The sequence below is a fragment of the Calypte anna genome, chromosome 1, assembly GCF_003957555.1.
Source record: "Calypte anna isolate BGI_N300 chromosome 1, bCalAnn1_v1.p, whole genome shotgun sequence".
NCBI classification, from domain to species: Eukaryota; Metazoa; Chordata; class Aves; order Apodiformes; family Trochilidae; genus Calypte; species Calypte anna.
The window spans coordinates 14,367,153-14,392,704 of record NC_044244.1 but is presented as its reverse complement, the minus strand read 5'-3'; the positions used below and the strand labels follow the sequence as shown (position 1 = coordinate 14,392,704).

Below are 25,552 nucleotides of genomic sequence, written 5' to 3'. Positions count from 1 at the left end.
GAAATTATGTTTGAATATGTTACACGGTAATTGTAGATAATAAATTATAAATTAGATAATGAAATGTATAGGTAGAATTTGGATGATTAGAAGTGTCTGGTGTCTGGCATACAGACCTGTAGTGTTATTTTTTTGAGTCTTATGTTCTGCTAAGTAAAGGTATGAGCATAAGTACACCAAGGTACATCTCAGGTACTGCTGTTTTTGTTTGGTTTTGTAAGCACAAAATAATTTTTGACAATCCATATGTGATTGATTATTTGATAATGTAATGGAAAATAGCTATTTTCCTCTCTTGAATCCTCTCCTTTTTAGATGCAGCTTCAGAAAAATGCTTTATAAATCCTCATTTTTTAATGTGATGCTTTAGTCAAACTAGCTCTCCTATTCAGAGATACTCTTTTTTAAATAGAAGCCAATGCTTACTGAGAATTAGCCTTCTAATGATACTAGTAGCTGGTGACACACTGAGCAGTTTATATAACAAGACAAGTGAAATCATGCTAATTGATTTTGCAGTTTTGTGTTTTCCCCTCCCCTCCATAACTGGTAAATAAGTCAGTGAAAATAGTCACTGTTCATTGAAATTATGAATTTTTTAAGCAAACCACTCGGCAAACTTTTTTGAGGATTAATATCTTAATTCTTGCTTATGGTTAATAATTACTTCTTAAGGCCCTTTATTCTTCTTTGGAGGTAAAAGTTAAAATAGGGAAAGAGGATATAGGATGATGGTGTACCACGGCTGTCCAGGAAGTAGAGCAGCCAGCAGTATTGGTGATTGGTTTGTGACAAAGCAATTGCATGGCCAGGAACTGAACATCATGGAAGCAGAAGTGAGGTCAAAATAATGCAAGAGTTACTGAGGGCAGGAAAATGATCTGCTTCAGGTTTGGCACTGAACAGCCATATCTATCTATGTAAATAGATGGTGTGAATGAAAATTCTCTGTATAAAAGGTCTCATGGTCACACTAGAGGTCTGGCTAACACTTTGGTGTGAAAATGTGATCCTTTGCACAGGAATGGCTTTGTTGGCTCGCTGTCTTCTAGTGTCAAGGACAATAACTTTCTCGGCTTTGCCTTCATTTAGTTTGTCTTTCTCCCTTACCCTCTCACCCCTCCAGTGTGGTTATTTAAGGTTATGCATTTTTTCTGTGGAAATTGTGGATCTGAGTTTGTTTGTGCAAGACTTTTTACCTCTCTTAAAAGTACTGACATTTTTTTGACCAACATTAATTTTTCTTCCATCAACATTAACTATTTCTGAACCTTTAATTAAAGGACATCACATAAAATGACTTTGTCTACCCATGATAGTGGTGTTTTCATGCAGAAGAAATTAAAAAACAAGTAGCTATCTACATACGAAGCCAAAATGTGTCTGAGTTGTAGCTGTGTAGCATTCAGAATATCCCTGATCAATTCTGCTAATGAATTAAATCGAAAAATACGATATCATGCAAAATGTTGGATTTGTGTTCTAGAAAAGTATTCCCAAGTGAATTTTCTTTGTTTAAAATTTTTTCTGTATTTACAGAGAAAGTGAGCCATACAAATATTTTTAAAAGTTTGCACTTCTTTAAGGCTATTTATTTTCTAAAAAAGAGGACTTGAATTTTTTTGACAAATATACACATGGTGTTATGCTAACAAACAGCCATGCAACATAGATCTTACATAATGAAGAAATTGAATATACAAGACCTACTCTATTTAACATATATATTGAAAATTTACAGTCTCACCAGTAGCTAAAAAAAGTTTTTCATATTTGGCAGTATTTTTCTACAATTTGTTCATATGTTCCACTTGATGTGTTTTGGTGAATACTGAAATCTAGTCAGTGACAACCTGAGGTACTAAACATTTCTGCCTTACTTCGTTGTCTTCAAAGGTAATCTTTTTGTTCCTTTTAGGCTCTATCCATGAATTGTGAATTACAGCGTTATTTGGCATGGGATCTGCTTCCACTATTGAAACCACTCTTTTTTTCATCTTACTTTTCAGAACCTTCTGAAACTTTTGCCTCGTGAATGCATAAAGTAGAGGGTGGAATATAGTTGTTCCATATGCCATTACTAGAAAACATAATCGCAACTTTACCAGAAGGTCACTTGGGCCCAAACATAGGATGGTGGTGTTTAAAACAGAGATGGGTGTCCAGCAGAGAAGGAATGTTGAGATAATCAAGAGGGACATTCTGAAGACTCTCTTTTGTCGCTCTCGTCGCTCCCGGTGCCTTTTTACAGCTCTGCGCAGGGCGATGATCACAGACACAGAAGTCCTGACACCAAAGACAACGTTTCTTCCTCCGCTGCTGTGGGTCATGTCCGACGTCTCATGAGTGGTCAAAGAAATAGTTTTTTTCTTTCTAGCTTTTTTCTTTTGCCCCGTTGTAAATCTTGTACCAATCCGAATATTGAGAGCTTGGAGTATTTTGGTGTAGGTAATTAGCATTACGATAACAGTGAAGAAAAAGATTGGAATCTGAACAAGAAGGTGGTAGTACATTCCTAGCTCAGTGTGGTATTCGTTTGTACTCACGCACAAAAGTGTCTTATTTTCCCAAGTACTTGCACTTCGAAGGCTGAAAAAGTTGACCTCAATGAAAGGGATCAGGAAGGAAAACAGTGAAATGATCCATATTGATGTCATTAGTATCACAGCCCTTCCCATGGTCAAAATTCGATTGGCGGGCTTTACGGAGATGTCGTATCGGTCCAGAGTGATAGCAAAGACATTAATTGCAGTTGAAACGCTTGCAAAAGAGACACAAGCCTCGTGGAAGCAGCAGATGAGAGCAGTGTTACTCTCCAGTGAAAGCAGAAGGATAACTATAGTTAGAGGAATACATCCCACACAGATTATTACATCGAGTACATGAAGGTTCATTGTAATTATGTTACTGACAGAATTGATTAAGTTGGATTTCATACAGTAAAGTACCAGCACGGTGAGGTTGCTGCCAAGTCCCAAAACAATTTCTAGCATCAAAAATCCAGTGAGAGAAACTTGAAAGCTTAATGGATATGACAGTGGTTGGTACATGTTGGTGTTGAGGTCATCAATGGCATCTCGAACGGTAATGTTAGATTCAGACTGCATGTTGACTTCCAGAATGGGGGAGAAACACATCCTTTTGTTGCAGTTGTTTTTTCTCCTGAAAGATGAAATAAAATATGGAACTATTTTATTTCTTTTATGACACTATTTGTAGATAAATGCTGGGGAAGAAGGGGAGAGGAATAGTATCTATTCTTATGAAACTCTTCATTTACCCTGTGTTTAGAGCTTTGGTTGGCAGGAATTCAAAAGCCTGAGGATCTAAAATGAGGTCTTTCCTTTTTAAAGGAAAGCAGGATTTGTTATTAAAAAAAAAAAGAAAAGGAAAGAAAAGCTTCCACTTAGGGAGACAGGCCTTTATTTATAGTGATGTGTTTTTTACAAAGGGCCCATTTGTTGAATAAACTATACTTGTGCATTGCCTTTGTATTGTGCTAAGTGTCATTTTAGAAAAATGTTGTCAAGTATTAACAAATTAGTACTTAAGATCATTTTAAAAGGGCTCTTGTGGAAAAAGAAAGTGATAGGAACGTGGAGCACTCTTGCTTATGTATCGCAAAAAAGAACCTTTACAGTATTTAGCAATTTAGGATCCTCCTGAAGTTTTTGCAATATTTTCACAGGCTGAAATTTGAAGTTTTGTAAATCGGCTTGAAGACTTCTGTTCACTTGTATCTTGTATGCATCTGTGTGCATGAAACTTACCACTAGAACAATTTTATATAAGTACATATAATTTCAAATGCAAAACTAATGTGGCCTTGAGGAATGGAATTTATTATAAAACTACTACCTTTCCTTTTTTCTTATTTGAATAATAAATCTCTTCAAGAAATCAGTGTTCAAATGGGATGGAAGAATGTTTAATTTTTTTTCCAGAACACAATAAAGGAAATAGTTTTAGAGAATAATAATTGAACAGAAAATTGTATCTTTTAGGGATTTGTGTTTGGTCTTGTTATTTGTTTTTTGTTTTTTTTTTTTAATACAAGCTATTTAAATCCATCTTATTTTATATATGTAGTATGTTTGAGGAAAAAGGTTCAAAAAAGTAGCATTTGTTGCATCTAGGAGATTTCTTTATTTTACGGCTCATCTGCTTTGCTTTGTACATGCTGATAGACTGTAAAAGTAGCATCTGCATGTAATACCTTATGTATGTATTGTTTATATTTTCATCCAGCCCTTGAGTTTGTAACAAAACAAAGAAATAGAAGAAAGGTTATTCAGTTTCTTGTTATGATACTTTTAGGCATCTTGTTACTTCTTTTAGGCAGACCCAAATTTAAGAGGGGACATTCTTTGCATAAAAATAAATCTAAATGTGGACCTTCGTGCCATTCTGAATACATTAAAAATGGGTGGCACTAAGGTGAACAAAAATGAGCTCTTTTTAAATGAACGGATGAATTAGGCACTTTTAGAATACAATATGTAAATGGATTTCATCTGCAGTTCTGAAAAGCCTCAATTGCACAATACTATTAATTGCAAATTGTATGACGAAAATTCTTCGTATGCTTCAACAGTTATTTCACATGTGCCTCATGAATACAAAAGATGTAAATTAGAATGTATTAGTCTCAGGTGTGAAATGAAACAGGAAATAGTTCAAAAGCTTTGTTTAATTTCTAATTTAGACAACCACTCTTAGGTTTATATTAACCCTCAGGAATACAGTTTCCTCTGTACTCTGTTCTATGTGAATGGATTTCGAGAAACTATTCCAAATACATTACTGGGTAAATGAAGTTTTTTCATATTAGAAAAAAACCAGGAGGAAATCAAAAGCAGACCTGCTAAAACAAATGATGATTTTAACTAACATTATGCCAACTGAAGGCTTGCGAAATCAGAAAACTTAAGGTCTTTCAAGTCTTAGGAATAGATTAAACACCTTGTTGCAATGATTAGATTTCAGCTAAATAAAAACAGAAATGTCAAGGCAGGGAGCTAATTTACCCAGTACCTTTCCTTTCTGGACAGTGCCTGTTCCCTTGCAAACTCTGAGCAGAGGTGGGGTGCATGCAACTACTGACCTACCTGGTCTCTGTGCCTCAAGGGCCTTTCAGATCATTGCAGCAGCTTGTCATAAATTGATACGTGGTCTCACTGACAGATATTTGACATGCACTGTAACCTGGAAACCAAGTGGTAGCTGGGCTCTTATTTCATTTCTTGCAGGTTTGGGTTTTTTTTTCCCCTCTTTTTTTGTTCCAGCATTTCAGCAGCAAAATTTCTGATTAAACATGGGAGCTTCTTAATTGCCTGAGATACAGACCAGTGCATATACTGTGTGTCTGCTCTGAGTTTCAAGCCAGCAATAACAGATAAACCTTCTTTTAAGTGATGTTAATTTCTTTCCCCTGTTGCATTTTGTAGCAGCCTGTTTTTATTCTCCAGGTTTGAAAAAAAATGATTTCTGATCTCTGTGTTCAGAGTGTATGCAGGCATCCTTTAGTTTATGGTTGCGTATTTTCTGTAATATTCTTGCTCATTACTTTTGAATGATGGCTTAGTCAAGGAAGTTGCTATACATTATAAAATCCAGTTCATGTGCTTTGAGTAACCATCAGTTACCTAATTTGCTTTATTTTCATTTAAGGAGAATATATAACATCATAAAATTGAGGGAAAAATATCCATTAGTCATTATGGCAAATAAGTTATTTAATGAGTAGTATAGAAAAAGCTTGGTTAAACCTTTATTCAGCTTGCTGGCGAAGTATGCATATTCTCCTTTTGGGAATTCATGTTTCATTGTTTCTTCGTGCATCAGTAGTTTCCACAATTCTGGTTTTAATAAATTATAAATCCCTCTTTAAGAAATGCTCACCATTTTAAGAATCAATCATTGCATTCTTCTTTTAATGAAAGTCTGAGCAGATGTGTTAGTCTTCCATGTATATTGTTGAAATGTCGTGCACGTAAATGGTATTACAAATGTGTTCCATGTTTTGTTTCTAATTCCTTTATGTCTTAAGAATACACTTTAGTGATGCATCCTGCTGCTTGTTGGTCATACAGCTAGAAAGATACCCGGTCAACTGCGTTCTTCATATTGTCAGTTGTAAAACTGAATTAGTTGCTGCATGTCCTTGTGAAGGGGAGGAAAAAAAAGATTAAAAGTAGGTCTTATAATTTCAAAATAGACTAATGCAAGAATATATTTTCTAGTATCACTTATTTAATGAATAAATTATCTTTAAAATTTTACCTTATAGATTACATAGAAAACCAGTTAGTGTGTTTAATGTTTACAAATAAAATCATGTCATTCTTTTGTCAACTTACATGGATTTAGGTTTTTTGATCAAGTTTCCAGTTCCCCAAATAGTGCAGGTTACAGAAAACCCTGGCTAGAAGAAATAACTGTTGGATCTAGTGTGTCAGTGACCAGACCTATTAGTAAAAATATAGTTTTATAGCTCGTGTGAGCAGATAGTTTATACATGCAACTCTCGTAGTAAGAAATTGAGCAGAGTCCATAAGCTTTGTAGAAAATATATTTTTGTTTAATTTGCACACTGTTATATTTTCCTTTCTTGAAGTAAATGTTTAGCAAATCTTTGTCTTTAGTAAATGGCTTGAATGTACATGATGATGAAAGAAATAAGTTTTTTTGAAAAAAGCAAGAAAAAAGGATTTCTTGAGCAGCCAGAGATTAGTCATATTAGCCAACCTTCATAAAGCAGCAAGTATAGACTAATTACAGACTATCTGATCCTTCAAAGAGTAAATGAATAAATCTGTAACATATTTTGCCGGCAATACTTGGAAATACTGCTGAAGGAGGAAAGAATATTCCCAGTTGCATTATGTGTTTTTTTTCCCCCCCCAGTACTGTATTAGATTAAACTGTACTGTCTTTATGTTGTACAAACAAAACAGGTTCTTAATATTCTATGAGACTTCCATACAAAATAACATTCTTCTACCGTTGTGTTTTTAATAGGGAGGGGGAAATAGCATTTAATGTTTTCTTGTCTCAAATATAACAAGATAGTAGCACTTGAATTAACTTGAATCTGAACTCTTCCCTTTTCTTTTCCCTTTTTTTTTGTTTTTTGTTAAATGTTGCTTATTCTGCATACCATAATAAGGAACAGATCTTACCTCCACTAAAGATATGATAAATTCTCGATGCAGGTGAAGCAGTTCCAGGTTGGAGGGATTCATTTTGTTCACTTGTTAGCAGAGTAGAAGGGAAGGAGGGTAATAAGCATATCTTCAAAAAATGACCTTAATGAAAATTTGTGCCTGTAGTGTGCCATTGTTTCAGCATATTGCTAATGTATACAACTGCTTTAGTTCAGCTTTACAGGCTGCTGCAGTCTCCCACTCTTCCTACTGTAGAATCAATAAGCATCTGAAAATAGATAATGAAAGTAATTTAACATACTGAAGGCTTCTTGTCTCCGGAGACACCACTGAGATTCAAGCTCTCTGGAAAAGAAAAGCAGAGCTGCTGAGACGAAAGCTTGCGCTGGGCAGCTATTGCAGAATGACAGCCTACCTTGTCTCTTCTCCTCACTGCAGAGAGATGCAGTGCATTCACTAATTTTGATTGGTCAGTGATGTTGGGCTTAAATTGTGCTTCATATAAGGGATTGATTCCTCCCCCCTCCAATTTATATAAGGAATCTTTAATAAAAGGACTAAATTTACAAATGATTTATGAATTCTAGAATACATTAAGGGTTTGCCAGTTTTATTTTTACCTTTTCACTCTTTACTTTGTATACACTGGAAACCACATGACACTGGAAAAAAAAAAGAAAGGATTAAACGTCTATTACTTAAAAAGCTTCCAATGATCTATATTTGATTTTGCCTGCTTTCCGTTTGTAATTTGTTTTGTTTTGTTTGGTCCTAAGAACGTCTCTGAAATAAAACTGATTCTTTGAGCCCTGCTGAATTTCACCTGGTATGTTATTTGCAAGTGAACATTTGGTTTGGTCTTGAATAAATTAATATTCAGAACAGGTTGGTGCCTGCATGAATATAGGGAAGATTTCTATTAGGATTCATAGATACAATTCAGATCCTTAAAAAGGACTGATAATTCAATTTAATTCATGAATTGGAAAAAATGGGTTTTAAGATCCATCACTGTGTACAATGTATGTACAGTAGTGTAGGCAGTTAATTTCGTTGAAATTCTAACTTTCAAAAAAAAAATCTTGTATGTTCCACATGAATTTTGCTACAGACTTTCCAGGTTTTTGTAAGTATGTCTGGCATGATATTCTTGACCTTCACTTTGTAAGGGGGGGGGAATATCTTAATTTTCACTTTGTTGTTTTGTAACTTATTTCTGAATCTGTTCTCTCAGTATGAACAATACTCACAGCCACATAATGAAGAGTGAGAGAAGTGTAGCACAATATTCTGTTTTAATTGGTACTAGTGCTAAAATAAACCTTGGAAATAAATTCAGTGTACAACCCAAAATAATGTTTTCTAAAAAGCGATACGCTGAAGCAAGTTATTTAAGAATATCTAAGTATAAAAAGTTCTGATTATACTTTTTCATCTCAAACAAGGGGGGCAGGGTAGGGGGTCGGGCATCTGGGACTTTTTCTGTTTGTGTTTATTGTGGGTTTTTTTCCTTGATTGTAAAGATTTTTAGTTTAAATTTTTTAAAGCTTGGTAAAGTATTAAATATTAAAGCATGCCTTATATAAGCAGCTATGGCAGTTAGATGGCAGTTTTGGTCAAATTTTGGTGGAATCCTTTGTTTTGAAGTTGTAAATGCAATTTAAAAATGCAGTTCTGTCACTCAGAAATCTGCATTTCTTCTGTTTTTCTCTCAGACAGCCACCCAGTATTTGCGTAACAGTGGATTTAATTTATTTTTTTTAAAGGCTACATGTCTATCTACTGTGCTTCCTATTCCGTAACATTTTAGTTTCAGAAAATACCCAAGTAAAGATTACAGGAGCTTTGAGCAAAAATCAGTATGTACCACCTGGGTATGCTGAGTATCAACTGATTGATCTCTGTCAGATGTCTCTGTATCATCTGCCTCTCGAGAACTTGAAACCAGTGGAATCGGCATAGTTCTTAAGGGTGGTGAGATGAAGAGGATTCCTGAAATGAAAGCATAAATACCAACATATTAAAGAGATTTACTTCTTTGCTTTTTGTATAACTTAGGATAAGCAGGGAAGCCTCTCTAAATTTAAACAGGTGAATCTTCATCTCCTTTTCTAATTCTTCAGAGTGTCTGAATAAAGGTGGGGACCTTGGTGAGCTGTGTTGTTAGAAGGAAAAGATGCATAGAGAAAGATTGTAGCCAGAGTTTGGGTGTAGCATGGATATGTGGTTCAAATGCAGGCAAAGGGGTCATGAAAGATTTCCTGTATTACAGGAGACACTAATGGCAAAAGTTTTATCTGCAAAAAGGGTTTGAGAGGATTGATAAGGAACTGAGTTGTGAACATACCAAGATTAAGTTCTCTGGAGAGAAAAGCAGAAGAAGCAGTACCATATGGAGGCAATCAGGAGTAGGTGGATGGATAGACATGCTTACAAGCCATTGCTGTGCAGATGCTACTTTAGATGGTGTGAACAGATGACATCATCCTCAAAGGGTAGATAGAGAAGAGTGGGCAAAAAGAGCCATGTGCAAACAGTCAGATAAATGTGTTGTTCTTATACCTGTTTCTGTATCAGTACGGAATGAAAGACAAAGAATTTGACTGGTATTTTGGGCTTTGTGGGAGTGAAAAGTGGGGCTGAAAGGTCATGAGAGGGTAGAAATGTCAGGGAACAGCAGGGTCTTAAACCATGAGATTGGTGATGAAGGGCTTTGAGACTGAGAATGACAACACGAGGGGAAAGTGAGACCCAGAATGTGACAGAGAACAGAATTGTGAAGGGTTAAAGCTGCTGGGTTTGGTGTGGGGGTAAAATAAATGCAGTGAGGCAAGAGTCTAAAAGCAGAGTAAAGCTGAAGGAAACAGGGGCAGGTGTACATAAAGAGATGTTGGGTACACAGGGGTAGAGAGAAACTGCAATTGCCATAGATTACACCCCTTTGGTACATTTTAATTGAATTTAGGAGTTGTAACTGTCTGTTATAGTATATTTTTTTCTGTTTTATTGAGACCAGGAAGTTCAAAAGTTTGGAAGTTGTAGTGTATTTCTTCTTCTTCTTCCATCTTTTATCTAATGACTTAAATTCTACACACAGGACGTAACATCCTAGCATCAACTGTTACTGCATTCTGAAATGGTGGTAGCTCATTGGTAAATTTGAAGGTTTGAACTCTATTGATGAGTTGATATGATCACTCCAAATGCAGCTTCTTGCACTGCATTTTTAATAAAGAAGCTTACTATGTTAAAAAGACTACTTAGGCTCAAAAGGTCTATCAGGGCCAAGTGAAATACTCAACTCTGACCTTTTCTGTCAGTTCTTGATCTTGGAGCTTCAGCATTTTTTTAATGTGCTTTAGGATTTAACTTCATATAAGCCTATCACAGACTGTCTTGACATCCAGGTGTCATGGAATAGACACATTCATAAATACCTGTACTGGCACAGTTGGGAAGCTGTCTGCTTACTCCCCTTGTTCTCTGTGTTATTCTCTTCTCAGTTTCTATGATTATCTCCCCTGAATGCTTCAGCAGCACTTTCTGTTTCTTTCTTTGGACTGCATGCCTTGTTTCCTAGTTAGCATTTTGCTGCTCATTTAGTGGCTATTTAGAATTTTGCTGCTTCTGGGTCTAAAAATGTCATGTGCTCTCAGATTTGCAAGAGACTTGGGCTCCTAGCTCATATACATTTTTTTGGTCAGACATTATCTTTTTAGAGATTAAGTCACTTTTGAAAAGGAATATGGGGTGATTTTGGGCATCTTCCCCTGGGGTTGTTCTTCAGCATTATTTATGTGGTGTACCCACACTAGCTGGCTTGAAGCTGCTATACCTGTGCTAGGCATGTGATGCCAATTCTAGCATAGCTCATCTGTATATTTTATATCTGTTTTAGTGGCTTCTGATTCATATCTAAAATGTGTTTCTTAACTTGTTGTATCTTACTTTCCTCAACAGTCTGTTGCAAAGAACTTTGTTAGCATGTTGTTGAAAATCCAGTACATTTCATAGTACTAAGGCAAAATAAGCAGCATGGGTTCAGGATTTGTACTGAGGTGCCCTTGTTATGCTTGATTTGTTAGGGTGCTCTGTTTTACCCAATACTGAAGTAGTGGCTTGCTTGTAATATCATGCTGCAGAATGCTTTTATGGTGAAAAGGTGTAAATATGACCCCTGACCTATAAATAAGTTCTACTTGTAAAGGGTTTGGTGCATAGAAGAATGGCATCAGTATAGAACGTTCAGAAGGCTTTCTGCCTTGCTTATTACAATGAATTAGATTCAGAGGTAGCTGAGCTTAACATGCTGTGTTTAAACTTCAGGATGTGGTTCAGGATTCTCCATCCTTGATGCTGTGGAAGCTGTCTGCCAGTGTATGCAGGATGGACAGAAGCAGGAGCAGCACTATCTCTACCCTCTTACAGTCCCCTCATGAAGGAGTTGTGTTACACACCTTCCTGCTGTAATATCCTTTAGGTCAAGGAATTCCTAATTAAGGAATTTCTAATTTAAAACAATGAGAAATCAGGAAGATTTTCTCTAGAGTTGTTTATTAAACAGAGAACTTGAGTTGACTTTGTTTCTAGTAATTTTTAAAAATAAGAAGGCAATGTGATTTTCTGTTAATTAAGAAGAAGTGTTCACATGGTGTGCCTATTGGCAAGTGTTCTTCTAGCTGAAATTAAGAGACAAAAGCCTTCTGATCTTAATTGCCCTGTGAGTAAAGAGTGAAGATGACATGAATAGGCATCACAGCATAAACTGTGTCCCTTTAATGTGGTTAAGATCACCCACAGTGTAAGGGCTGTCACCAGGGTAGGTTCATACATGGGAGTTTTGCTCAGCCCCTTTGCTGATTTTGTTTGGAAGCACTACAAAAAAGCTCATGGAAAGGATTTGGTAGGCTTGCTACCTTTAAAAATGGGAAGTTCAGTGACCACACACAGTTACTCTGCATGTTTCCATAAAACTACAGTGACAGGAGCATAATTTGTCTTCGTCAGACAGAGTAAAACCTATGGATAGGAGATAGATTCCCCCAGTTGTGAATGACTGCTCTAAGTGCTTAAAACCATCTGGCAGGCCCCTGTGTTCAGTTCAAGAATAGGAAGTTATTCACAGCAGGCTGATAGTGGTGATACTCCTCACATTAACTTCTCACAATCTAAAAAATAATATGCAATACTTTGTTTTCTTGTCTGATTTTTTTTTACTGTCTTTCCCTCTTTGCCGCCTTAGTTCTTGAGTTATTTTTACTATAATAATTTTTTTTTCAGGGAAACTGATAGAAAAACTGTTTATGTAGTGCCATAAAAAGACATGAGAGAAGTTTTAACACTAATAGGATAAAATACCAATACTTAAAAACTAATAGGCTAAAATGATAAATGCATAATAGTAAGGAAATTAAGCTAAACTATAGCTTTTTTTTTAACATATATTGTAGCTCTAGAGTCTAAAATAAATGCCTAAACTGTGTTTATAATACGTGCATATGCATGCATATGAAGAACTAATTTTATCTATGAAGCTTTCAAATAACAAGGATTTTTGTGCCTAAACCATAGTCTCATTTTTTTCCCCATCTCCTTAAGTATTTTTAAGCTCACTGCATAATCGTTGTGTTTGAAATAACCAATTGTAATACTGAAGCAAACCAGTGAAATATATATATGAAAAATGCTTTAATTTGCTATTTTTTGGGGGGAAGGCTGAGAGCAATGGTGTCATTTCTGAGGAAGGCTTCTGTTCTGCTTCATACATGGTTGATGCCTGGAAATGGCTTTGCAGTCATTAGGGTTGAAGCCTAGGTTTTATTCTACTAGTAACATTTTGAGAAATTGAAAGTGGTTGGTGGAGACATTTTTGTTACGCCGATGGATGAGGAGCAAATGCACATTTGTGGAGAAAAAAAACTTGTCAAATTCTTCAGCAGCCATATCTACTTAATAAATTAAAATGTATGGGTAGAATGAGTTGCAGTGATAGGAGCTATAAAGTGTAGTTGGAGTGGGAAAGAAGAGAAATGTTATTTGCATTATTTTTGGTACCTTACAAAGTGCTTGAAGGCTTGAGACTTCAATATTACTTGGTAGGCTAGCAGCTCCACAAATTGATACTTATGGTTAGAAACTCCTGTAGGAAAGGTGAAGGCAGAATATAGCAACTGCTACAACCTGTCAACAGGAAAACAGTGTGAGTTATTACATACTGACTCTGCCCATTACTGTGCTGTCTTTCTAAAAGAGAAATTGCACTTCTGGTACAAGTAGAGGTCTTTTCCAATTCTCATTCATTCCACAGTAGATAAAGTGCCCAGTTAGAAATTACTCCCCCTGAGAGACATTATTTCTCTTATTAATCAAGAAAATTAGTTTTAATATGAGGAAAGAATGGAAGGAAAGGAGAGCATGCCTTTTGAAAGTGGTTACTATTTTAAGCCTTTTAGTGGATAGAATGCATTTCCTTAAAGTTGCTTTGTGTTGGAATACTTTCTCTTCTGTCTTGTTCTCAAAGGAGAAAGCAAAACTCAGCCAGCCCTTCCAGGGTAACTGTTTTGCCCCCCTGCACATTTTTCATATAGTCTTCAGAAACTTCTTATGTCTGCCACCATCAAAAAAAATCTAGGCATCTACGTGTTTATCAGATATCTGATAATACTCTAATGCTCCCACTCCAAAATCTTGAAGCCAGCATTATGACAATGATCAATACGTACTTTGGTCTCAGGTAGAACACTTCAGAAAGAGTTTTCCAGTGGTGTTTGAGTACATCTGTATGTAAGGACTGTCAGGCTCTTTGGACTGTCAGTTAAATGCATACCTGGATGAATATTACAGTCTCTGATGGTACCAAGCACTTAGTACAGCTTGAGAAAGTGTAGAAGCTGCTCTCAGTAAGCTGAAGCCTGTAGGCAAAGGAGCTATTACAGTGTTTGGGGTAATAAAGGTTGATATTACTCACAGAAATGTAGTTCTTATTCAGTACTCTTATTCTAGAGCAAAGTTATATGGTTAGTTAGATACAGTATGCATTAACACTTTAACTAAGGATTTTAGCAGCTTGTGAAATATACCTAACCACAATACCTGAGCATCCTGTATCTTCTTTGTAGCTTGTCTTCAAATAATTTGTTTTTTATAGAAAAATAGTTTAGCTACATGCTAGAAACCTAGGGTGGGTCTGGAAAGTCTGTCTGTATTTCAATAATCTGTCCAGTCTCTATAATACAAGACAAATTTATTTTTGAGAAATTCAGATACTGTAGAATTTTTCCACATTTACTCTCTTTCCAGATCTTTTAAGCACAGATTTTTAATGTCTAACTAGAATTGACAAAGAAAGCTGAGCCAAAGCAATGCTTTGGAGTTATAATGAGCAAATTAGGTTTCAGTGGAAAAAATAGTTCCTGTATCTAAATCTTTCTCTCAGGACATTTTTACTAAAGTAATGTATTGGCAAAGTCAGAATATAAATTATTCCTCACACTACCCTTACTTCTGTCTAAATCGCTGTAAGCCCTCCAACTGCATTGGAAGGAGGGGGAGCAAAACCTCCAGAACATGCAAATAATTAATGAGATTTAAAAAAATATATCGATGAAGCATTATAGAGCTCTGTACTTCATCATCCAGCTTTTCAGAGTTAAACAACAACCCCACACATCTCTAAGGAAACAGGCCTTGCAGCATGCATGGAAGATTATTGAACACCAGACAAAAATATAAAACCACATTTAGAGAATATTTCACTTGGAATTTTGAAATCTGGGAGCTGTTGCTCCTGTAACTTGGATTTTGATATCCAGGATCCATTGCTCTTAAAGTATCAACTAGGAAGTACAAAGATACTTGCTAAACAAAACTTATAATCATATAGGACCTAACAGTTAAATGAATCAACATTATAAGTAGAACAAACTGGATATAGTGCTTTTATGTACAGTACTTTGGGTTGTGCTACACTGAAAAACTTTACATTTATATATTAGGTATCTTGTATTTTGGTGCATTTCTCCTTCTCTTGTCCTTCCCAATATAACCTGAATCTTACGTGTGTGTGTGTGATGTGGCAGAAGGAAGAGGATACATCTGTTTAGGATGAGCCAGGCATGGAGTTGGTGGGATGAATTTTTCATGAGAGCTAAAGAGACAGATGCGAGACAGGGAAGTTGTCAGAATTGCTACAAGGGTGACTGAGCTGCTCTTCAGAAGTATTTATGTAGGCTTTCCATGTTTTCTTAATGATCTTTTGCTATAAGTGCACAGGGAATATTAATGTTGACTTTCATGGTAGCTATTGTAGGAAATCGCTAAGAGCTTGACTTGTAAGACTTGCTGTAAGTTTTTTGTTTGTGGGGTTTTTTTTTTTGTTTTTTTATTATTATTATAGTTTTCTTTTTTTATATATCTTCAGTAGTAAGAATATTTCTTCACTTTGATACCACAGTATAATTTCTTTTGATATGACTGCTGTCTATGGCAACTTGATGGATAGCATCCTGTGATCAGCTAGGAACAAAATTGCTTCAGTATATTTGCACATCTACAACACAAAGAAAGGAGAATGGAAATGGGACTGATCCCAAAAATTCCACAGACCAGCAGCTGCAGAGAGAACTGTGGACTGTGGGGAGTCCACATAAAATTGCTAATCTATATTTTTAAGTCTTTGTTTAAAATCTGCGATTATGATGCAAAGTTTATTTTCTCTTTCTGTGCTTGCCTGAAAGTGTCTGTATTTTTGAAGTATGATTTAAGATTGCTGAGAGCTGCTAGTCATAGATACTGAAGAAATGAATTAATCAAATCACTACTCTTTTTAATTTTTAAGATTCTTTTTAGAAACACGACCAGCTGATATAATTTAATATTCTGTTCTTGTGCAGAGTCTTAGCTAATGCATCTGTTGAATTAATAACTAAATTGAAAGAAATGCAGTTTTAATTCTGGTAAAAACTGTTTTTATTGCTTGTATGTAAAATTGGCAGCAATATTCTACTCTGGGATAGCATTGGTTACTGACACTGTGCAATAATAGTAGCAGGTAGAAATAAATGTGAATTTAGCTGAATTTTCTAGCTTGATGTTTTATTATTTTAAAGTAATCCTAGCACCTGCAAAATGATGCAAGATGCTGGCTTCTCATTTGACAAATATTATTCATTCACAGATTAATATGTAGCTTCTAATCTCCATTGATTATTGCTATCTAAGACGTGCTTGCTAGATATCAAAGCAGTATGATGCTGTGAACAGGAGAGAGGCTCAAGAGAGCTGCCAGGCAGCTACAGTTTTAACCTTCAGACAGAAAAGTATGTGGTTTTAATTTGTCTGCCTTTTGACTTCCTGCATGCCTGCTATCTGTCTGTCTGTCTGTCTCTATTTAAAATATTTTAATGACGTTTGAACTTTTAATGCAGAAGTTCTGTCATGCTTCTTCTGGCAGGACAAAATAGTTTTAATTGCAGTACCCAACTCTTTGCTGTTCAATTTTGCAGATAAATACAGGGTTCTTCAAAATGCCTGCTATGTCCATCTCCCTAGCCCTTCCCAGCACTGTGACAGATCCTCTACCAAACCTGGGGCTTTGGAGTGCTGACTGAGTTAGGACAAGGCACACGGGGTCGGTTGCTCTTGAAGAAGTCTGGGGTTGCTCAACTCGGTTAAAACTCTGTTGTCATCAGTGCCACTGGCAAGCAGTGCTCCCTGGGAGTCTGTCTTGTTCAGCCGAACAGTGGGTACAAAGCAGTTATTCTACAACTTCTCTAACTATGATACATATTCCATGGTTATATATTGTATGAATGTGTGTATGAATGTGTGTATCTATACATGTGTTTATACATATATATACAAAAGAATATAGTGGTTTTTAAATGACTGTAATTCTCTAGAAGTGTGAGTTACACTTTCTGGCAACAGAAACTATAATTGTTCCTGTAGAAACAGTTATTTAATCAGTTGGTCTTATAGTGTGGCCTTTTGGGCAAATGTAGCTTGAGAAAGTAATGTTTAGCACTTTTTCCCCATCTCATAGTCTTTAATTGTGACTAAAAGTTTCTAATGTCTTTGCAAACAGCAGTAGAAATGCAGTTACAAAGTTTTCAAATGTGAATTGTCTCTTTTCAGTTGCTTTGTTACAACTCTTAAGTGCCCACTTCACAGCAATTAGCATATGTCTTTCCGATTTTTCTATCAGAGTTGACATTACAAGTAATTACAAACAGTAAACTGTTTCATGCTTTTAATTGCTTCATAGAAATCTTGATCCTGGTCTTTCAACATCCAAGAGTGAACGAATAAATCTTTTTCTCTGCTCATGAAGCTCCTTTCCTGGTGACATATGCACATAATTTCATTAAGAGAATCTCAGATAAATTTAGGGAAGGAAAATGCAATTTCAGAAAAGAAGGTAGGTATCCTACTGTCAAACACGTATTAACAAAGAATAGAATATTCCACTTAAGGAAGTTAAAAGTCTGCAATTAATACTACTTGCAGTATTTTGGGATAGATTCTGATAATTTTGGATTCTTCTTGGTTTTAGCTATTGCAGTATTTTTGACGCTGAGTGCTTTTTCAACGGATGGACTGTAATGTAAAAGGTTTCTTTGAGGACCTTGTAACCAACTTCAATCTCTACAGAGGGATGGCATGTGGGAGGAAGATAGTAAAGCAACTCTAAGGTGAACAAAGCCCCTGTCTATATTGGGAGGAGGGGCCATGCACCCAACAGTTCATCAAAAGATCTGTGAAAATAGGATGTGCCAGCTGGTGCTAGGGCAAGGCGGAAAGCCGAAGCCCTCAGTCCTTCAGGGCAGTGTGGATGAGATGGACAGCACAGGGCTATGTCAGTACTGTATTTATTTTTATTCATTCATTAATCAGCATTGGATGAAATTCCAAGCCATCAATAGTTAAGAGGCAAAGAATGATGCTTCTGCTAAAACACTGTATATGGAACTTGGGTATTTACTTTGTTTTAAATGTAAACTTGCTTGTTACTCGACAAGCTACTTGGTGCTCAACTTCTTCCCTTTATAAAAAAGCTTAAAACAGTAGCCAAAAATGCTGTGAAATCTAAAGATAGACCTGTAGGCAAGTGCTATCTACTAAAAGTTATTAAAAAATACAGTCTCTATAATTTTTGAGCTATTTTACAAACTGCTACCTTGCATAATGAATAAAAAACGGGGAAAATTATTTCACTTTCAAGCTTCATCCATCAATATGCTTTTAAAAATATCATTATAAAGTGCTCTAGCAATTGCATCTGAATGTAGTGCTTTCCTTTCCTCAACTGTTTAAAAGATGAGCATGATTCACCATGTAAATATCAATATCTTTAAAGACCTGAAGAAAAATGATTGTGAATCCCTCACTCACAAGACTCAAATACTGCCATTTCAAGACACGGTTTTTCTTGGAAAGTCCAATAGAAGTTGTAAGTAATTCTCCTTTATAACAATAAAATATACAAGTCCCCAAGGTACCACATCACCTTTGTGGAGAAAATCACATCCAGGAAGAAATTTTTACTACTCCTAGGGTGTTTTAACAATACGATGGATTGCAAAAATTAACAGTGCATGACTGTCACATAAAATATCTCCTTTATTATTTATTAAATATTAACATGTTTGAATTGTACTGTCCATCATTACCTGCAGAGGGGTACTTTGTTCCTACTTGAAGAAGGAAACCTCTGAGTGTAAACCATTCTGTGTAATTGTGCATTGTTTTTAAATTATCTGAAAAAATTCATACTATTTCTAGTTCTTTTTAGGCTTTCATTACTTGAACTCATGTTAAAATAAGGATGAGTGAGGAAATAGGGTTGAAGTAATGCTCTCCTATCTGTTTGTAATCTAGTTATGATCTTTGATACATCAGAAAAATATGAGTTGTTGCACTAGGACCCGTAATTATTAGGATGAATTCACTGCTGTCTTATTGCCTTTGTAATTGAGCTTGGTAATACAATAAAATTAAGAGTCTGCCATTGTGAATACAGTAAGTACTGCTTCCATCTGTATTACCAAAGCAAACACAACTATCTCTGGTAGAATATAAAGCACAATGTTGTCTTTCTAGTAAAATATGAAGTATTATGAATAGTTCTCTTGAGCTAGAGTTAAAAAATCTGTGAATAAATCAGATTTATGGATCGTAGGAATTCCTTTAAATATATGTATTTAAAGCTTCTATCATATTGTTATGCCACATTTCATTCCAGTTACAGTAGTTCTGCATTGACTTATGCATTGGGTGAGCTGCTTCTCAGGCTGAAAATATCAGGCTGGATTTTGAACCAATTAGAGCATTTTTAAGTATGGAGAAGTTTATTTTTAGTGTCAAAGGGAGTTGAATAGGCAAAGATGTCTTACAGTTTCTACTTTATGTTTATTATATCTGTATTTCTACTTGGACAAATCCTTTTCCCCTTCATTTGTGGAAGGATTAAATAAATTGGCAGCCTGTGTAGATAGAGGCAGAGCACAAAGAAAAAGCCAATTCTGCCTTGGAACATTACACTGCAGACCTTTCACCTGCCTGTAAATTGCAGTGAGTGACACTTTTTTCTTTTTCCACTTTGATCTGAGGCTTTATTTATAAAGTAATAGTCTGCAGTGCTATAGCAGCATGGAAATCAGGGTTATGAGGTTGATGCAGAAAGAGGGTAGGTGAAAAAATGAACTGGTATACATACCTGAGGAAAAAAATAATTATGCTGCTCTGTTTCCCTGGATAAATGGTCCTACTGGAGAAGGCATGAGTGCTGCTCATTCCTAGAGAAGTTATTGTACAAGTTCTTGCTTAGAAAATAAAAAGTCATTGAACTCCCAAAGTTTCTGAGCTTGAGCTTCTGTTTCCAGACCCTTTTTCAGGTTTGAAAATCTGAACTCAGATTTACAAATTCTGAAGTATTACTTACTTAAAGCAGCAGTTGTACCATGTGTTATGTGATCTTCTGCTGTTCTTCACCCCCCTTCAGGTAGTCAAAACAGACTGAAGTCATTTTATATTGCTGTGTTCTAGCACATAACAGGTAACCTACTTTTGTACTTACTACATCGGAACAGAAAGAACCAACACTGTATTTATGTAGTTCGAGATGTTCCTATGTGTTGTCCTTTATTTCCTTAGTGGTTTTTAGTTTTGGGGTATTTTTCCCCCCCTTGTGTTCTGTGCCCAGAAATTAAAGCCTGAATGAAATAAAAACACCTTAAGAATATTTGAATTTGACCAATGAGCAAAATGTGTATAAATTTCTATATACTGTATAACCTAAATGTTAATTTTCACATTTCTTTGAAAAGAAAAAGGATTTATTTTTTTTTAAATTTCCTTCTAAGAAACTGTTGGGTGTTTTTATTTAGTTTTTAGGGTTTTTTTCTTGACAGGTAAGGAACTGGACTCTTGCATAATTGACTGTGAAAAGCATATTATTATAACTGATACATATGAAGTCCTGTTACATAGCTTAAATTAGACTTTTCCCCTTGCACTGACCTTTTCCATTTCATAATAAAACCCGTTATTGTTACGAAGTCAGATGGCAGAAAATTTTCAGGCAGTAATATTTTTCAGATTCATGGCATCTGTTCAATTGGTGCTTATGAAGCACTTTTAGATACTCAGATGAATGAGGCTATATTAGTGTATGTGTTAGATGGCATCATTTGAAGGAGCAGCATATCTAAAAAAATGCATCTCGGACTTTATAAATTTAGTTCTATACAAACCCTCCCAAGTAAAATAGCCTATGAAAGGCAAAACAGAAGCATTAAATTCCTTGGATGTCTTTTATTGGGGAAGCAGGATTGATAAAGGCACAATATGTTGCAGGCTTTATTTCACAGTTCTGCCAACACAGATCCAATCTGAGCTAGAGCACAGCTGCTATTTCTGCCAGTCCTCCTCTCCCTCCTGATGGAGCTTGATCAGTTTGCTTTGTTTTTCTGTGTTCTCTTCAAAATGAAGACTGTTTAATGAACATCTCTAATGAATTAGTGATGTCCCGTTTAGAGGCTTTTCTTTACTGGGTGTTTTCCCTCAGAATTAAAATATTCTTTACTGACATAGGGTAAGGTAATGAGGAAAAATAGATGTGAAGTTGAAGATGGATTGTGATGGATAGAAATATATAGAGAAAACTAGATGTTCTTACAACAATCGTGCTATTCTTTTTATCCCTGTAATACAGTTACTCCTCCTCCGCCCCCCACACAACAGATTTGTAATGAAAGAATAGATTCTTGTGCAGGCTGCAACTCCCAGAGGTAAAACCCACAGTACTAGACTTCCATCTGTATAGCCTATTTTATTTCAGAGACATTTCTTTTAGTTGTTTTGTTAAATTAGTCTGAAATACTGTCTTTGCAAGTTCATTAAAATTATTCTCTAATGGGCGTGTACTTTAATCTTCAAGCTTTCTATTCCATTTCTTGGTGGTGGTGCTGGCTCTTTACCTGCTGCTCTCCTTGTCCGTTCTGCCATGTCCTGATGTGTGTTTGCTCTCTTGCTGTTCTGCTCACATTCATGACCAGAGGTGTTATTCCTGATCTGTTCTCCATGGAAATCTTTCTTCCTCAACCCCATAATAAAATACTGGAGTAAAAAGAGTCACCTGTGTTAGTTATGTGTTGTTGGAATGGGGAGGGGAATCCTCTTTGGTTGAATAGTATATTTTTACAGAATTTAAGAAGATTATTTCAGCAAAATACTTATCTGTAATGTTCACATTTACCAAATATAGCACTTAATGACTAGTAAAGGCTTTTATCAGCTTGAAGAAACCTGGATTAGAAATTAAGCTTTACATGTTTTGTTTTTTTTTAAAAAAAAGCTTCCTGTGAAAGGAGGTGGTGCTGGGTTTTGGTTTTACTATTCAATCAGTGTGCTAAAATGTACTGAACTGAATATACTTGTAATCAATGTGCACCTATTCAGTAGTTTCTTAGGAGCAGTTAGAGCTTCACAGGAGGCCTAATGCTGATGGCACCTGTGTGTGTGAGTCATTTAATAACCTGTTCCTGGGGCAAGTAAAGCTGCATTGCTGGGGGTGGGGTTGGCAGAGGCTGGTGAGAACTTTGCTCACCTGCCAAAGAGGAAGCTCAGCATCTTTGCTCCATGGGAATGTGCCAGGCCTCAGTGTCATCTGCTCTTCTCTGGTTTGTAAGGAAATCTCTCTCATTTGCCATGTAATAAATCCCTCTCTCTTCAAAACATGAGCAAATAGCTGAATTGGATGTGTAAATTACTGTGAATATACACAGGCTACACCTAAGTTACTTTTGTGAAGGACAGTGATTGAATGCTTGAAAAGGGCTGATAATAAGTATTATCTGAATAATCTGGATTTGTCTAATGGCCATTTAAAAGTTCCCTTACTTCTCCTGCACTGACTTTACCCCTGCTGAAGGTGTTTGTTCCAATGCCAGGTAATCTGCCACTTTGTCTTCCTTGTCTTACTTGGCTCAACTCTGTTCTCTGAATAATTTGAGCTTCAGTTTTGAAATTTGTAAGTGGTTTTGCCACAACTAATTTACATGTGACCATATTTATATGTTGTATGCATGTATTAATTAGTTATTGAGTAAATAGAAATAGTAGTTGCTGAGTAAGATGGAAGAAACTTGATGCCAGTACAAAATGAAAACTTTATAGGTTCTGTATTTTATTGCTTTTGTGGCAGTTGGACTCGGTGGTCTTGGAAGTCTGTTCCAACAGTGACAATTCTATGATTCGTAAACATGGTGGATTAAAGATTGGCTCCCATGTCTCAGTAACTGATACAAATTGTAACGAATGTAATAAGTTAAAGAGACAATTGTGATTCAACTGAGTACTATTGAAAATTATTTTTGCCAAATAATTTTTGCTTTATCTTTACTGTGATAGCATTCTTTTTACATTGCATGTAGGTATGAGGTGATCTCAGTGATGTGGATTGAGATTGCTAGTGTGTATATATGATTTTAAGTGCATTTTTATGAATGTGGATGGCAAATTTCAGTAATTTTTTCACAGTCTCTGAGACAAGCACAGAACACAGCTGTTTTGCTAACAAAGCTTGCAGGATCCTATTGTCACTCTTTGTCTCAATTTCTGTGACTACAAATGGAAAGAGTTAAATAAAAGCTAGTAAACTAATTTCATTTTTTAAAAATACAAGTCTGATAAAGTTTAAATGTATTAACACTTGAATTCTGTGGACCATTTTAAGAAAAAAACCCCAAAGCCTCCGAAACCCAATGGCAGAGCAACTTTTCCTTTAAAATAGTTATTTCATCTTCATTGTCCTATTTTGTAGAGTTTATTTAATCCTAAAATCTGCAGGCTCCTTAAGAGTTCCAATAGTTTTAGTTTTTGAGCTGAAGGTCTTTTGTGTACATAGTATGTAGAAGAAGTTTTGGTATATATGTATTTTTTTCTGAACACCTCTAATGTTTAGTGTAACTTTCCTTGCCACCTATTTTTACAGCTCTTGTGTAATTTTTCATTGGCTTTTTTTCCAGCACAAACTATCCTCTCTCTGTTAGAAGCTGACTTATTTTTCTATTCTTCATCCATTCACCCAAGCATCTGTTGTTCCTTTTTGAATTTATAAATATGTCTTAATTTCATAGAACAGTAGAAGTATAGTATAAGTACTACATCTCATTTTTAAAAACACTTACAGAGTGGGGGAGAAGAATGAGAGTGGCAGTTGGTGTAGTGCCTGGGTTGAGGTGTAAGGGAATAAATGGTGATGAGCCCTACTGTGTGAGCTGAAGCAGCAAATTAGGGGGAAGCATCAGTCATAATTCTCTTGAGTTTTATTCCTTAATCAATATGCAGGTGCATCTTGGTCAGGTTGATCTTTTCTGCTTATTTAATGTACTTTCATTTCATGAGGCCTATACAGTCATTAGATGGAGTAGTTTCAATTGGGTTTGAATTATTTCTCTTGCTGAGTTCAGTTCAGTTGCTGTATATTTGTCCTGTTAGCTACTGTTCAGATAAAAATAGCCCATCTATAAAAGCAGGTAACTGTCTAACCAAGTGGTGCAGGTTAAATGGTCTGACCCACTGGAGGAAGTTACACAGACTCAGTATCTCTTTCAAAATGTCAGGCATTGTCCCTTGATTTGTTTCTGTTATTTTTTTTTTAAAGTTTGTTTTTACTCTGAAAACTGGGGAAATACTAATTCACAGCAGAGCAATTTGATCACAGTGCAAACAGTGCTGAAGATCAGTTTATTTGGAACAGACCTTTGCTGAGCAGCAGCCCATGCACTGCTGTGTGACCGCAGCATTCTTAATTCTCAGCTTGCACTCTGCCTGGCGGTGAGTGCTTCAGGGCCTATCTGGAAATCCAAACAGAAGCCCCTCACGGAACCCTGTCAGTGAATGCTCCAGTGTTGTGCTCTTGCAGTCCTGAGGTGCCTCGGTCTGATCTACATTAGAAAAATTTTGCTCATATGACTCTTTCATATGGAAGCTGTTTCAGCATACATGTGGTGGTGCAAATGCATTTTTGCCAATGCAACCTGAGTTAGCTCCTGAATAAAATGGAATAAGTCACACTGGCAAAAGCCCTCTTATACACTTAGGTTTTTTTGCTGGTATAAAAATTCTTTGGACATTTCACTTCCTCACCATGATGCTGTAACTAGGAAAAGCTTATAATCTAAAGCTGGATTTAATATAACGTTCAGTAAAGGACAGAACATAGAATCAACCATGTTACACTTAGTAAGCATAGCTGGTGAAAAATACTGGATGACTCATAAAGAATACTGTGAGTCTTTTTTTTCTATTCCCCTTCTTTGTCCTCAAAACAATTTGATGGGGCTGGAATAACAGATGGGCAGAAAACCTATCAGTGTGTGTTGGAAATGTTTCCAGATGAAGAACAGTTTTCTTAAGTCATTTGCACTCTTTTTTTCTTTGTTCAACATTGACTGAACTAGTCAAAACATTTTAAGCATACTAAGCAATAACATATTAACCAAGTCTATAAAATAATTGAATTTAAACTAGAAGCGAAGAGTTCTTAGAAATATTTACATTAATATTTGACGCAATATAAGTCTTATGTTAACTGTTTTTGAATCTTCTAGAAACCTTGTGTTTGGCAGGGTTATTATGCTATTTCGTACTGAAAATATTTGGTATTGTCTGGTAAATATACTTCTGAAACCAAAATGAGCTGTGCTTTCACTTTGCTAAAAGTGCTCAGATATGATGAGGCAGAGAGACATACATTTTATGGCTGTCCTTCCAGGAAATGTTTTGTAGAGTTATTGCAGTATCACAGCACCCTTTGTTTTTCATGGACTTTAATTCAGTTCATTTCCTTGTACAGCAATTTCGCATCAATGCTGCACCTGAAT

General features: G+C 35.8%; 2 protein-coding genes across 3 annotated transcripts in view; one reads left to right on the top strand and one right to left on the bottom strand.

Moving 5' to 3' along the window:
- COG5 (component of oligomeric golgi complex 5) overlaps window positions 1–25,552 on the top strand; it is a 170,029-nt gene that overhangs the window by 26,870 nt on the left and 117,607 nt on the right. The gene's annotated exons all lie outside the window — the stretch shown is intronic.
- On the bottom strand, window positions 1,574–3,152 carry GPR22 (G protein-coupled receptor 22). The gene has a single exon (XM_030452221.1). It carries the CDS (start codon window positions 3,135–3,137, stop codon window positions 1,839–1,841), a length of 1,299 nt encoding a protein of 432 aa, XP_030308081.1. The 5' UTR covers window positions 3,138–3,152; the 3' UTR covers window positions 1,574–1,838.

Coding starts and splice junctions, on each gene's coding strand:
- GPR22 (XM_030452221.1), bottom strand. CDS start 3,137: ATGTGTTTCTCCCCCATTCTGGAAGTCAACATGCAGTCTGAATCTAAC.